The sequence below is a fragment of the Talpa occidentalis genome, unplaced genomic scaffold (genome assembly GCF_014898055.3).
Source record: "Talpa occidentalis isolate TD23 unplaced genomic scaffold, MPIMG_talOcc4v2.1 talOcc4.3, whole genome shotgun sequence".
In the NCBI taxonomy this organism is placed as follows: domain Eukaryota; kingdom Metazoa; phylum Chordata; class Mammalia; order Eulipotyphla; family Talpidae; genus Talpa; species Talpa occidentalis.
In genome coordinates, this window is record NW_023603184.1 from 39,593,031 (window position 1) to 39,605,651 (window position 12,621).

A 12,621-nucleotide genomic window follows, 5' to 3' on the forward strand; every position below is an offset into this window, starting at 1 on the left:
TGCCAGAGGAGTGAATGAGAGTGTCATGTCTTATTCTGGGCCTCTTACTACTTCACTGCCTACTGCTTCTCAGTTTTCATGGCCTGCTGCTCCCTGGCCTGTGCCTCACATTGATCAGTGCTCTGCCCTTCTCTTCTCACTTCTTTGGGCTCCAGGACCTAAACTGTCACTTATTGCACCCACGTTTCAGATTCACATATCCAACTGGCTCTTCCACTTGTCTCACATCTCCCCCAAATATCTCAACTTTGATTTATCTAAAACTGATCTCATCATCTTCCTTTTCAGACTTAGTCTTCATACTGCATTCTCCATCCTAGTAATACCTCTAGCATCTACGTAGTAGCTCAGGCCAGAAACCAGGGATTTGCCTTCATTTCCACTCCAACATTTCCCAATAACAGCAGCAGCCATCTTCATGTGGTATGGGGAGCAGAAAGCTGGACTTAAACAAGAGAGAATGAAGCAAATCCACCAAGATGCAAGGCAGAGAACAAGGCAGAAAAGTCTCTCTGTGCTCCTAAATGGCTACACATTGTTTCTATTCTTGAGCCAAGCTGCAGCCCCACCCTTGAATTTTATGAGAACCTAGCACTTTTTACAACAACCCTTCCATTTTCTTGTTGTTTCTGCTTAAGTTAGTCTGAGTTGGGTTTCTACACTTGCAAACACAAGACTCCTTATTAATGTAAGCATATTTTATTGTCGGAGCAGGCTGGGTTATGTTGTGGTAATGAACAACCACCACATTTTGGTATCTTAATTTCACCACATGTCCAGTAGCTGCCAGGAACTCTGCTCATAGTAGTCCTTCAGGAAGCATCCACTACCTTTAAAATTGGTGGTCACTATTCTGGGGGAAAGAGAGACCCTGAGGGGTCTAACACCAGCAACTCAAATGCTCAGGCTCAGAAGTGATGTGTTACCTCCATTCATAACTCATCGACCAGAACAAGTTACCTGGCCCTCCCAACCCCAACCATAGGGGACTCCAAAGTATGACCCTGACATGGGCTCAGAAGAGAGAGAATGAGAAATATTTGGTGAACATTGATAACTATCATGTATTTCCTGCTGCCAGTTCTGTGCCAAAGCCTGAGTCTAATGTAGCTGAGGTTCAGAAAGGTCAGGTAACTCAGTCACTACATTATGCAAAAATGATTCTGTGGTCTAGAATGATGGAATAGGTGGCTTAAGGAGAGAATGGACTTAAGAGGGTGAACTCCGTACCTGATACTAAAAGTAAGTGCTGAGTCAATGTTTTCACCCTCTTGAGTCTGTGGAGGCATTCAAGAACAGTCTATAGGGTCACTTCTTAGGGTAGATTGAGAAAGTAGCCAAGTACCAGTTAGGTAGTACCATCTTCCTACCCTGAGAGTCTAGCTTCTTTTCTCCTGGAATAATTACTTTCCTTTTTTGGCAATAACACTGCAAGGTAAATATCAACTACTCTTCATCCCTAGCAATAGTACTGTTGGCTCCATGGGTGGGAACTAAAACTAGAAAAGATATGGTAAATTATGAGTGGACAAACCACCGATCAACTAATATTGACCGAATGTTCATGACATGTAAAGTATATTGTCCTGAGCTCTAAGTCAGTGTGCGCAGAAGGAAAAGCACGTGAGAAAGGGGCTTATATCTGCGAGCTAGTCCTGGCTTTGTCATTCATGTGTGGCTTTGAGCAAGTTTGCTCTAGACTTTGTTTTCTCTCTATACAGTGGGGGGTGGGAGGGGAATATATCTATAAAGCCCTCTCAGCTTGAATAAGTGAAAAAAAATTACACATAGAATAAAAACTCAGACCTCAGATTTGTGAGGAATCATTTTTCTTCCTAGAAGCCTGTGAGCCAAAGAACACTAAAACCTCAAAAAGGACTTTAGATACAATATTGTCTAAAGCTATACTTCTAATATGGTAGCTACTGGCCACATGCTGCTACTGAACGTTTGAAATTCAGTCCAAAATTAGGTGGGCTATAAATATAAAATACGCATTGACTATTTGAATTTAGTGTAGGAAAAAAAAGAATGTAAAATATTTTCATTTAATGATTTGCGCCTCTTGTGTTAAATAAAATGTTATTAAAATTAATGTTAGCTTTCCCTTATGTTTTTTAATATGACTACTAGAAATGTAAAAGTACAATGTTGTCCACATTATGTTTCTATTGGACAGTGCTGGTGAACGGGAAACTGAAGCCCAAGGAGGGTAAGGTACTTGTCCACAGTTGGCACTGGAACCAAGGTCACAGACTTTTCATTCAAGGCTCTTTCCAAACCCTAACTGCCTCTTGTAGCCAGCCTCCAAGATAGCTCCTAAGATCCTCACCTCTATTACCTTTGTATAGTCCCTTCTACACTGAGTAAGGCGTACCTACTAGGAGACTGCAGAAATAACGGTGTGATTTTCAAGTCTGGGTGATAAAAGACATGTGGTATCTACCTTCTCTATCATCACTTATTCTGGGGGAAGCCAGCTGCTGGGTCATGAGAACATTCAAGCAGCCATGTGGAGTGACCCACTCAGTGGGGCCTCCTGTCAGCCACCAGTACCAGTCAGTCATGTGAGTGAGCCATCTTGAAGCTGATCTTCCATACCCAGTCAAGCCTTCAGATGCCAGCTGCCCCAGTCAACATCTTGACTATACCTCAGGAGAGACCTTGACCCAGAACCACCCCGCTAAGTCTCTTAAATTCCTGACCTACAGAATATAAATAATAAATGCTTGGTTTAAAGTCATTGAGTTTTAGAGTGATACTATACAGCAATAGATAACTAGTACACAGCCTTATAAACTTAGATTTCATACAAAAAAAAAATTCTATCTCTAGCATTTGTACAGCATAAGAAATAATTATTCTCTCTTTCTGGGTCTTGGGCCTATCTCAGGTTACCTAAGTAAAAACAGCTATTACCCTTGGGTAATCCAACCCAGGAAGACAGGATCCCATTTTATTGTTTATGAAGTCTTTCTTTTTATTGTAGAAAGCACCCAGGTCTCTTGAGAATTTAAAAGCACCACATCACGTCACCTTTACCTGGACTCCCAGACTCCTATGAAATCAAAGGAACTGGAGCCCTGAATTGTCCTATTAAACACATTATTGAGGAAGTAATAAATAATTGAGAAATAACATCTGGATTTCTATTAACTGTTGAAATGTGGTCAATAGCAGCACTAATGCAGTCTATTTAGCAGGTGCTGCTGCTTTTCATAATGTTTTCAGATCTATATCTAAAAGATATAAATAAAGCAGGATGTATATGTTAACAATGGTTCAGAGTTCAAGATTTGCCCATCGTCGGTGGTGAGTAAATGACAAGGCCAGATCTAAAGTCTGAGTTATAGTGACACCAAATCAAACTTGGTGCTTCCAAGTTAGGACCTTCCTGCTGTGATAATATGAACGCCCTTCAGTTGAGGCTGTCCTCTGAGAACAAGGTGCACTTGTAGGTCTCCTTAAAGGCCTCGAGGAAAGGTGGTAGTACTTCATCCACAGTGGTGTGCCTCAGGAGCTCTTTACTCAGGGAAGTGACGCCAGTTCCAACCAGCCCGCAGGGCACAATGTGCTCAAACCATGTGAGGTCCGTCGAACAGTTCAGAGCCAGGCCATGGGATGTAATGTGTCTTCCACAGCGGACTCCTGTAAGGCAAGCCAAAGGGCCTTAGATTAGATACCCTCCCTCCCCAGGTTTCATGAGTCTCCTCAGTGAGGAGAACTGAACTAGATCCTACTTTGTTTCTGGAGCATCCTAGGAGTTCTGCACAGACCAAGGAAGGAAGACAAGTTAAGGGAAGGTATGTGTGGCTCCACATTAACTGCAGTTACATGGAGATTCCCAAAATGGTCGTGTAACTCAACAATTCTGTTGCTTTCAAAGAAAAGTTTGGTTTATAGTTGCTTGTTAATTTTGATTTTTACTTTATTGTAAGTAGTCTTTTTCCTGGTCCCTTATTTAGGTTTTCTAAATTCCTGCTATGCGTGAGACCATCCGGTATTTTTCTTTTTCTTTCTGGCTTATTTCACTGAGCATGATTCCTTCCATCTCCATCCATGTTGCTGCAAATGGCATGAGTTTATCTTTTTTGATTGCTGAATAATATTCCATTGTGTATAAAATAAAATTTTTAAATAAATAAAATAAATAAAAGTTTGAAAACTACTAAGCACCCTTAATGGCCTAACTCATGGGGAGTAACTAGGCGATTCACTTCTTGTGTCTCTCCATGTCTTTAGATAAGTGTAGCAGATGACCTTTAAGGGTCCTTCTTGCTCTGAATAACATACGGTGAAAAGGCTTAAAAACTCTTACATGAGCAGGTAGTTCTGATTCAAAGACCTCGCTGGATACACCGCTATTGGTCCGGCCCCGCCCCTCCGGCCTCGGCCCCGCCCCCCGCCGGCCCCGCCCCTCCGGCCCCGGCCCCGCCCCCGGCCCTCGGGCCCCGGCCCCGCCCCTCTCGCGGCGCTCACCGATCGCGCAGATCTTACGCTCGCCCAGCCAGACCCCGGTGTAGGGCGGCGGCCGCGCGCGGGCGCCCCGCAGGCCCTGAAGCTCGCACAGGCGCACGGCGCACGCCTCCAGCGCGGCCACGTGGGTGCGCAGGCGCAGGCCGAGGCGCCGCAGGTCGAGCACCGGGTGGCAGAGCAGCTGGCCGGGGCCGTGGAAGGTGGCCAGCCCGCCGCGGCCCGTGGTGTGCACCTCGGCGCCCAGGCCGCGCAGCCGCGCCGCCTCCTCGGGCGTGAGGCCGCCGCGCAGGCCGGACGTGTACACGGGCCCCGCGGGCTCGCACACCAGGAGCGCGCCCGCCTCGGCCCCAGCACGGGCGTCGGGGCCGGGCGCGGCCTGCAGCCGCCGCAGCCAGCGCTCCTGCAGCGCCAGCAGCCCGGCGTACCGCACCCGGCCCAGCAGCACCAGCCGGACCGCGGGCTGCCGCATGGCGCCCGCCCCGCCGTCCGCGGCCCCGCCCGCTGCCTGCGCCCGGGGCGTGCCGGGGAGGGCGGGGACTCGGCGGCACGTCCGGAGTCGCTGGACCCAAGTGATCGGTTACTGGCTCGTGGTCCACCGTGACCCCGAGGTCCAGGTCGGGGTGTGTCTTTCCTAGTCCTTCATTTCAACAACTAAAACTTGTGCCAGCCAGTGTTGTGGCTGCCCCAGGGGCTTGACAGCGGTGCACAGGGTGTGGGGGAAAGCTCTGTCCTGGGAAGTCTGTTCTTGAGTAGACGAGTGTTAACTCATTAATTAAATAAGACTATTTCACCTATTGATAATTGCTATGAAAGGACAAACACGAGGAAGAGACAGAGGTAGATGGACGCACTGCTGAAGGCTGTGGGTTGATGAGGGCGCGTAGAGACCGGGGAAGCTACAGCACCTGCAGGAGAAAGATGGAAGCAGGATTAGACAGGGAGAAAATGAACTGCGAAACAATCGCAGCAAAGGCTTCCACCAGAACCCAAAGAATGCCTTGAGCCTGGGATGACCTTTCAGTTATTCCAAAGTAAAGAAAGGAGCTAGGTATTTATAACTTCGCGTTAACCAGTTATAGAGAGGCATTGTGACTGTTAACAAGGCGGCTTCTTTGGGTGGAGGGCAATTTCCAGAGCGGAATGATGAGCCATGAAAATCCAACTCGCAGAAGCTGGAAGTATGAGACTGGCTAGGTCCTGAGAGTGGATCTGGGCCGTGTTGAATTGGAGCGTCATTCAAAGAAATTCATTCAAACGTTTACTGAGTACCAACCACGTGTTAGACCTATCACTAGAAAAAGGAAACACAGGATTGTCCCACCCCGTATTCCTGAATAGCACACAGAACGTAGTTTTTATGTATTCTTTTGTCTGCTGAATCTGTCTTCCATGCTACAGCCAAGGATTGCTCTATTGAAAGAACAAAAGGAAAAAAAAGCAGAAAGGTAGAGGGAATAATGTAACAACTTACTGTTTACCCACCATCCCACTTTGTCAGATTTTAATATTTTATTAATTTTGTTCAGGTCTTTTTTTGATTTTAGAAGCTAGCAACCTTGATCATTCCAATAGGTATCTAAAAGACATTTCATAAATATCGTCATAAAAATTATGTTAGTGTTATGGCAGAATTCCCTTAGAGAACCAGGCTGCACTCAGGAGAAAGGAAGTTCTCTGCGACAGCCGGCACAGAGATCTCTCCAAAGTCTGAGCCCAAGCAGTTAGGTAACAGGGTATTTATTGCCTTAGCAGGGGTACATTTGCACCTTTAAAGCAGGCAGTGAGTAGAGAATTAGGAGATTCCTAAACGGTTGTCTGGGGTACTCCAGTCAGGCATGTCGGCCTTCAGGACGTTTATCAGTTACTCCCTGGAACTTTCAGTCTACATTTAGGCTTTGTCTCAACATAACTTCAGTTCATTAACAGGTCAGCCTGACATTTTATTGTACATTGGGTGTAGGTTTTTTTTTTGTTTTGTTGCCTTGTAAACAACAGAAATTAATTTCTCGCAGTTGGAGAAGTCTAAGATTAGGGGCCAGCAGATTAATGTCTGGTGAGAACGGCTTTCTGGTTTACAGACTTGTCTCTTTGCTGTAACCTCAAAAGGTGAACAGTAGCTGTGGATCTTGCTGAAGTCTCTAATCTAATACACACTAATCTCATTCATGGTGCTCCATCCTCAGGACCTAATCTCCCCTCCCAAATGTCCCATTCCTAATATAAGTGCCTCCCTCTCAGAGATATGTAGAGCATCATATCTATATTAAACTATAACTGCTATTGTTGTTTTCTGCTTTTTAAAAAGATAAACTTACTTTTTAAAGTTTTTTGAAATAGAGGTTTGACATTTAAACATTATATTCTACAGATGTACAGAATAATGATTCAGCATTTATATATTTTGCAATATGAGTTGTAGGCTTTTTGTAGATGCTGTTTATGAAGTTGAGGAAATTCCTCTGTATTACTGTTTTTTTTGTGAGAGATTTTCATCATAAAGTGTGTTAAATCATGTCAAAGACTTTTTTTTAAACAATGATTGATATGATTGTGTGATTTTTCTTCTTTATTAATGTGGTGGATTATATTGATTGCTTTTCGACTGTTGCATAGGTAGAATAAATTCCACCTAGTCATTATATAGAATTCTTTTTACGCATAGTTGCATTTGGTTGCTAATATTTTGTTGCATCTATGTTTATGAGAGATACTGGCTTATAGTTTTCTTTTTGGTGTCTATTGTTTTCTTTTTTTCACTGGTTTTCAAATCAGAAGATTTACTAGCTTCATGAACTGAATTTGGAAGTGTCTGTCCTCTTCTATATGACTGCCTTCACTACAGATGCCAACTGCAATGAGGGTATCCCCCCGCCACCTACATTTCCGACCAACTGCCTGCGTATTCTGGAGTTCCTACAAACACCTCAGGTTCAACAACTCACAGAATTCAGGAAAACAGTATGCTTACAATTATTGTTTTATTATAAAGGGCATAAACCCAGACCAGTTAGAGACACACAGGGTGGGCTCTGGGAAGCTTCATAAGGCAAAGATGTCATGACTTCTCCTCAGGGAATCAAGACATATAACCTTCCAGGCACATTAATGTATTCACCAACCAGGAAACTCTTCTGAATTTTGGTGTCTAAAGTTTTTATTGTGCCTGCATTACATAGGCATTATTGATTGAATCGTTAGCCATGTGACTGCATTCATTTTCCAATCTCCCTTCTCTCCCTGGAGAGCAGCGTTGCTCAAAGTTCTAGCCTTCTAATTACATGGTTGGTGTTTCTGATAACCAGCCTACATCCTGAGTCATCTCATTTCTTAGCAGAAACTCAGATTTATGATCCAAATTGCTCACGATAATAATGACGCTCCTATTCCTTGGGAATTTCCAAGGGTTTAACATCACCTTCCCAGGAATAAGGGACAAAGACTAAATTTTTTTATTCCATGGTAGACATTATTATTGCCTCCATTTTATAGCTAGATACCTACAGCAGTTACTCAGTTACTTGCTGAATTAAATCTTAACCCAATCCACAAAGCTCAGCTCAAAGCCCTCTTCCTCCTCAGTGACTCTGGGGCTCCTTTTCTTAACATGTGGCCTATTACATGCATCATGCCTGATACATTGTGGTTGTTGTGAATTAGGTTAATTGCCCTCCACCTTCCATTTGATATGTGATCCAAGAATACAGATTTAAGCTAACACTTGTTTTGTACTTACCATGTGCTGACCATTCTAAAAGCTTTACCATCATCAGTGCATTTAATATTGAAGCCACCAAGGAAGCAGGGACAATTATTTTCCTCGTTTTACAGATGAAGAAATTGAAACACAGAGTGAGTATTTACTTGTCACTAGGCTACTAGTAAGTGGCTGGGACAGGATTCAAAGCTGGGCAGTTAGGCTCCAGAATCCTTGCACTTAACCAGGATTCTATCTTTTTCTTCTTTAAATTCCCCATAGCCCACATCTCATAGTGTGACACATAGTAAAAATGTTGATGAATAAATAACTGTGAACCTGGGTATCAGAAGGTCATGCAGTCCCACTGAGTCCCATATCTCATAGTGTGGCACATAGTAGATGCTCAGTAAAAATGTTGGTGACTAAATAACTGTGAACCTGGGTATCAGAAGGTCATGCAGTCCCGCTGAGTATCCATCTTCCTGTTGAGCCCCAGCCTTCACTCAACAGAAAGGGTTAGAATTGTTCTACTCATCCACCCTCCCACCCACTCCCTCAGCCACTCATCTATTTGTCCATCCATCTACCCATCTTGCCAATGACTAGTTACTGTCCCAGGCATATTGCCTCACTTTCCAGCAGAAGTTCTTGGGCAGATGGTGGTGCCATTATTGAAATGGGGAAAGCACAGGAAGACTAGATTTGGTGGAGGCAGGACTGAACTGTAGCTGGTGCATGTCAGGACTGCAGTACTGGTTGTGTCTGTTGGGAAAACTGATGCTGCTCTGAATCCCCTTACCCTTCCAGCTGTCTGGGAGGGTGTCCTATCCCCTGGCACCCGCAGATCCTCCCATTCTCTAGCAACTAAAAGGTTAATGCTGGGATGGACCTTGGAATGCTGGCCCCACGCCCTGCAGACCTGCTGGCCACTGTGCCCTAAATTAGGCAAAGAAGCATGTAAGTCAGGGTTCATGTTGGGAAATGTAATGTTAGAGATGATTATAAGCTCTCCAAGTGGAAATATGGATACACATTTAGAGGAGAGGTCTGGCCTCCCCGTTGTTGCCTCCCTATTGTCGACAGGCTGGAATCCAAACTCTTTTAGGTTGGCAGCGCAGGCCTGTCTCATCCAGCCCCCACCTGTCTTTACCCAGTTCCACCTCCTGCCACCTCTCTGCCAGTGGCCCTGCCTTTTGCTGCCTCCTGTTCACTTTGTGTTATAAGCTGTTCCCACTGCTGGAATGACCTACACTGTCTTCTCTCCCTCTTTCTCATTTCTCAGAGCTCAGCTCAAATGTCTCCTCCTCCTGAGGCCTCCTGCTTCATGCTCTGTCTTCCAGGGACCTCTTCTCGGAGAGTCCACCCTGCCTGTATGCTTCTGCTTAGATCCCCACTTCTTAACAAGGCAGTCAGCTCCTCCATGTCAGGATAGGGTCTGGCAGCTCTCTGGCCCTAGCAGAACAAGGTCCCAAATCTAGTAAGTCCTGAGGAATTGATGGTTATAGAGTCCTGACTAGATTTACTGCAGATTAACCTATTTCCTCTTCATCATGCTGAGCCACACATTTAGACAAGCTAGATTGGATATTCTCGAAAGAACAGACTCTTTAGGAGCAAAGACCATTCCTTCCATATCCCTATTCTCCCACAGCTGGAGAGAAAGCACACAAATAAAAATAATGGAGGAGCCTGGGGAGATGGAAATTGAATCTCAGTCTGGAATCCTACAAGCTTAGTATCCTTGGGGAAGTTACATAATCTTCCTGAGCCTCAGATTTCTCAGGTGCAGGAATGGGGTTAACAGTACCTACCACGTAGAGTGGATGTGAGGATTGCATTAAATCATGTACATAAAAATGTTCAGTGGTTCCCAGGGGCTTAGAGGGGAAATGGGAAGTCACTGTTATGGGTACAAAGGTTCAGTTTGGGATGTAAGGGTTTTGCAAATGGCTAGGGCAATGATTGCACAAGAATGTAAATGTGCTTAATGCTACTGAGCTGGAACTTAAATTTAACAAACTTACATTTGGTTGTGTATTTTTCTGCACAATAACTCAAATAAATATCCTGCGTGAATGAAACTGACTCCATTCCCCACAAAAATAAGCGGCAGGTACACCATGGAGGATCCATATGTCTGAATTTCCTTCTTCCTTCCTTCTGGGTTTCTCTTCACCTGAGTTCCAGGGCCATGCCCAAGAGGCAGGATAAGAGAGAGCAGGACAGTGTCAAGAGAGGAAGTGATTATACATTGAACAAGGCTCTGATGGTGATGGGGTCAAAATCAGGATGGCCCACTGAAAGGCCGGGCATGAGTAGGTGGCTGCCTCCCTGCCTGGAAGGAAGAAGGATGTCCGGGGCCAAAGATGACACTAGTATTTTTGGCCATAGGAGAGAAGTGAGCTATCTAAATTAAGGAGAGAAGGTGAATAGGAGTTGCAGGATATCCACATTGGCTTATGTTGCAAAAAATAAATGCTTCTGGAAGTAAGTGCATACGTAAATAAATAGGTACATATTTTTTCAAGATTCCAAATCCATGTTCTTACTCCATTTTACCCAGGCGAGGGCAGCACAATAAGCAGAGAAGGGAAACAAAGAGATTTTAGAATCAGGCTGTTAGAGGGAAATTACAAATGAGGTCTGATGCTATCTTTGTTTCTTTTTCATTTTGAAAAATACCTTGCCTGACCTGGGCACCCTGCCACCATTGGGAGAACCGTGAGAATCCAATTTGTTCCCAAAACACTGCCATGGGGAGGTGAGGTCACAAGGGAACCTTGCTTTTCCCCAAGGCAGCCCTGACCAAAAATAAATAAATGAACAAATGATAAATAATGTCCAGGAAGAAACATTGAAATGGTCTGGTGCTTCCGTGTCCTAACTGGACATCTTAGGGCAAATCATTTTCCCTCTGCACGTTGGTTTCACCTCATTAAACAATTCTATCCCTCACATTCTATGTGTCTAGGATATAAGTTTTTCAAGTCCTTGAAAAGAGCCACCATGAGAATTGACAGAGGAAAGAAGATGCTTCACTAGATGGCAGCACCAAATATCCCTGAGTCAGAAGACAGATCTGCTTGGTCATCCATTCGCTCACTCATGGAGCCATTAAGTGTTACTTTAGCAAACACCTTAGCAAATACCCTTCTCCTGGTCCTATGTAAGTGAAGACCAGAAATGGATCAGATTCAGTTCCTGCCCTCACAGAACTTGCAGTCTATGGGATGGAAGGGAGGGTCTAGGGGTGAGGCAAGAGCTTAAATGAATGATTATGCCACCAGGGGTTGTGGGCTTGGGGGGCTGAATGTGTAGGATCTCAGGGTACAGAGTGGGAAAGATTCGCTCAGCTTGCAGAGCCCAGGAAAGGCTTCCAGAGAAAGAATCCACTCAAAGAACAAGTAGATGGTCATCAGGCAGATCTGTCTTGCTCCAGATCTTAATGAGGAGGTTTTCAGATGGTTTCATTTATATGTGGAATATAGAGAAACTGAACAAAGGGTTAGGAAAAAGACAAAACTCACAAGCTGACCATATATCTGAAACATACATTAGGGGAGGGAGAGTGTGAGGTGTCAAAACAGGATGGACGAGCATAAAGGATGCAATGGTGTTTGGAGAACTACTGGGATCACATCTGAGGGGAGAAATCAAATAATGTCCAAAAAATTAACAACAATATAAGAGAATTAATTAAAAAACATTTTTTTTTACCATAATCATGTTTGTCTTCCAGAGAATGCCACATTCTTCAGTAGAGACAAAATTTTATTTGTCTGGAAAGATGCCATGATCAGCTTTTTTGTATATGAAAGGTGAGTCTTTCTTCCCCACACCTGAATAGGGTATGATATGGAAGGGCACAACAAAACAAAGAGAAAGGACAAGTTGCCCTGCATAGCGAATGAGTTTAGAAATTGTTCATGGATAGCTTGAGAGACAAGAAGGTAAGAAACTAAGGACAGAGGGAGGAGAAATATATGAACTTATAAGAGGGAGCAAGAGGCTACAAAAAGATATAGCCAATGGGAAGATCCTAATAATGGGGATGGCCAATAAATATTTAGGGAAGTAACATTTGACATTCAATTTCTTTCTTGTCTTACTTGCCATACCTCTTCAGTAATTACCTTGTATTCCTGCCACTATAGCAGAAAGAAGGACTGGGGTGGGTTGGGGGTGTCCATATGGTGCAAAGATGGCCACACACCGAGTCCAGCAAGGGCCAAAGGCAATGGTTAGAAGCTGGACACAACTGAGCTGATGCAACAATACTATGCAACCTGACAGGAAGGGAAAACTCCCAACCAAACCCTTAGAGATATTGTGGAGGGCTCTGAATTTCCACAGTATGTAGCATGAAAGATTGACTCATTTTACTTTTTATTCTTTAACATTTACTAAGGAATAATTGACCTACAAATCAAGACACAAACTTAGTTTTT

General features: G+C 44.2%; 1 protein-coding gene and 1 long non-coding RNA gene across 3 annotated transcripts; one reads left to right on the forward strand and one right to left on the reverse strand.

The window, feature by feature from the left end:
• Positions 1–2,011: 2,011 nt before the first annotated feature.
• On the reverse strand, positions 2,012–4,945 carry LIPT2 (lipoyl(octanoyl) transferase 2). The gene is made up of 2 exons (XM_037521792.2): positions 4,480–4,945; positions 2,012–3,648 (listed from the first exon to the last, which is right to left on the reverse strand). Exons 1-2 carry the CDS (start codon positions 4,943–4,945, stop codon positions 3,419–3,421), a joined length of 696 nt encoding a protein of 231 aa, XP_037377689.1. The 3' UTR covers positions 2,012–3,418.
• A 2,312-nt stretch (positions 4,946–7,257) lies between these two features.
• LOC129146537 (uncharacterized) lies at positions 7,258–12,035 on the forward strand. 2 transcript variants are annotated; one of them, XR_008553400.1, is made up of 3 exons: positions 7,258–7,434; positions 8,232–8,325; positions 11,913–12,035. It is a non-coding gene; the product is annotated as an uncharacterized LOC129146537 (long non-coding RNA). The 2 variants fall into 2 exon arrangements; XR_008553401.1 differs by lacking the exon at positions 11,913–12,035 and adding an exon at positions 11,145–11,319.
• Positions 12,036–12,621: the final 586 nt, after the last annotated feature.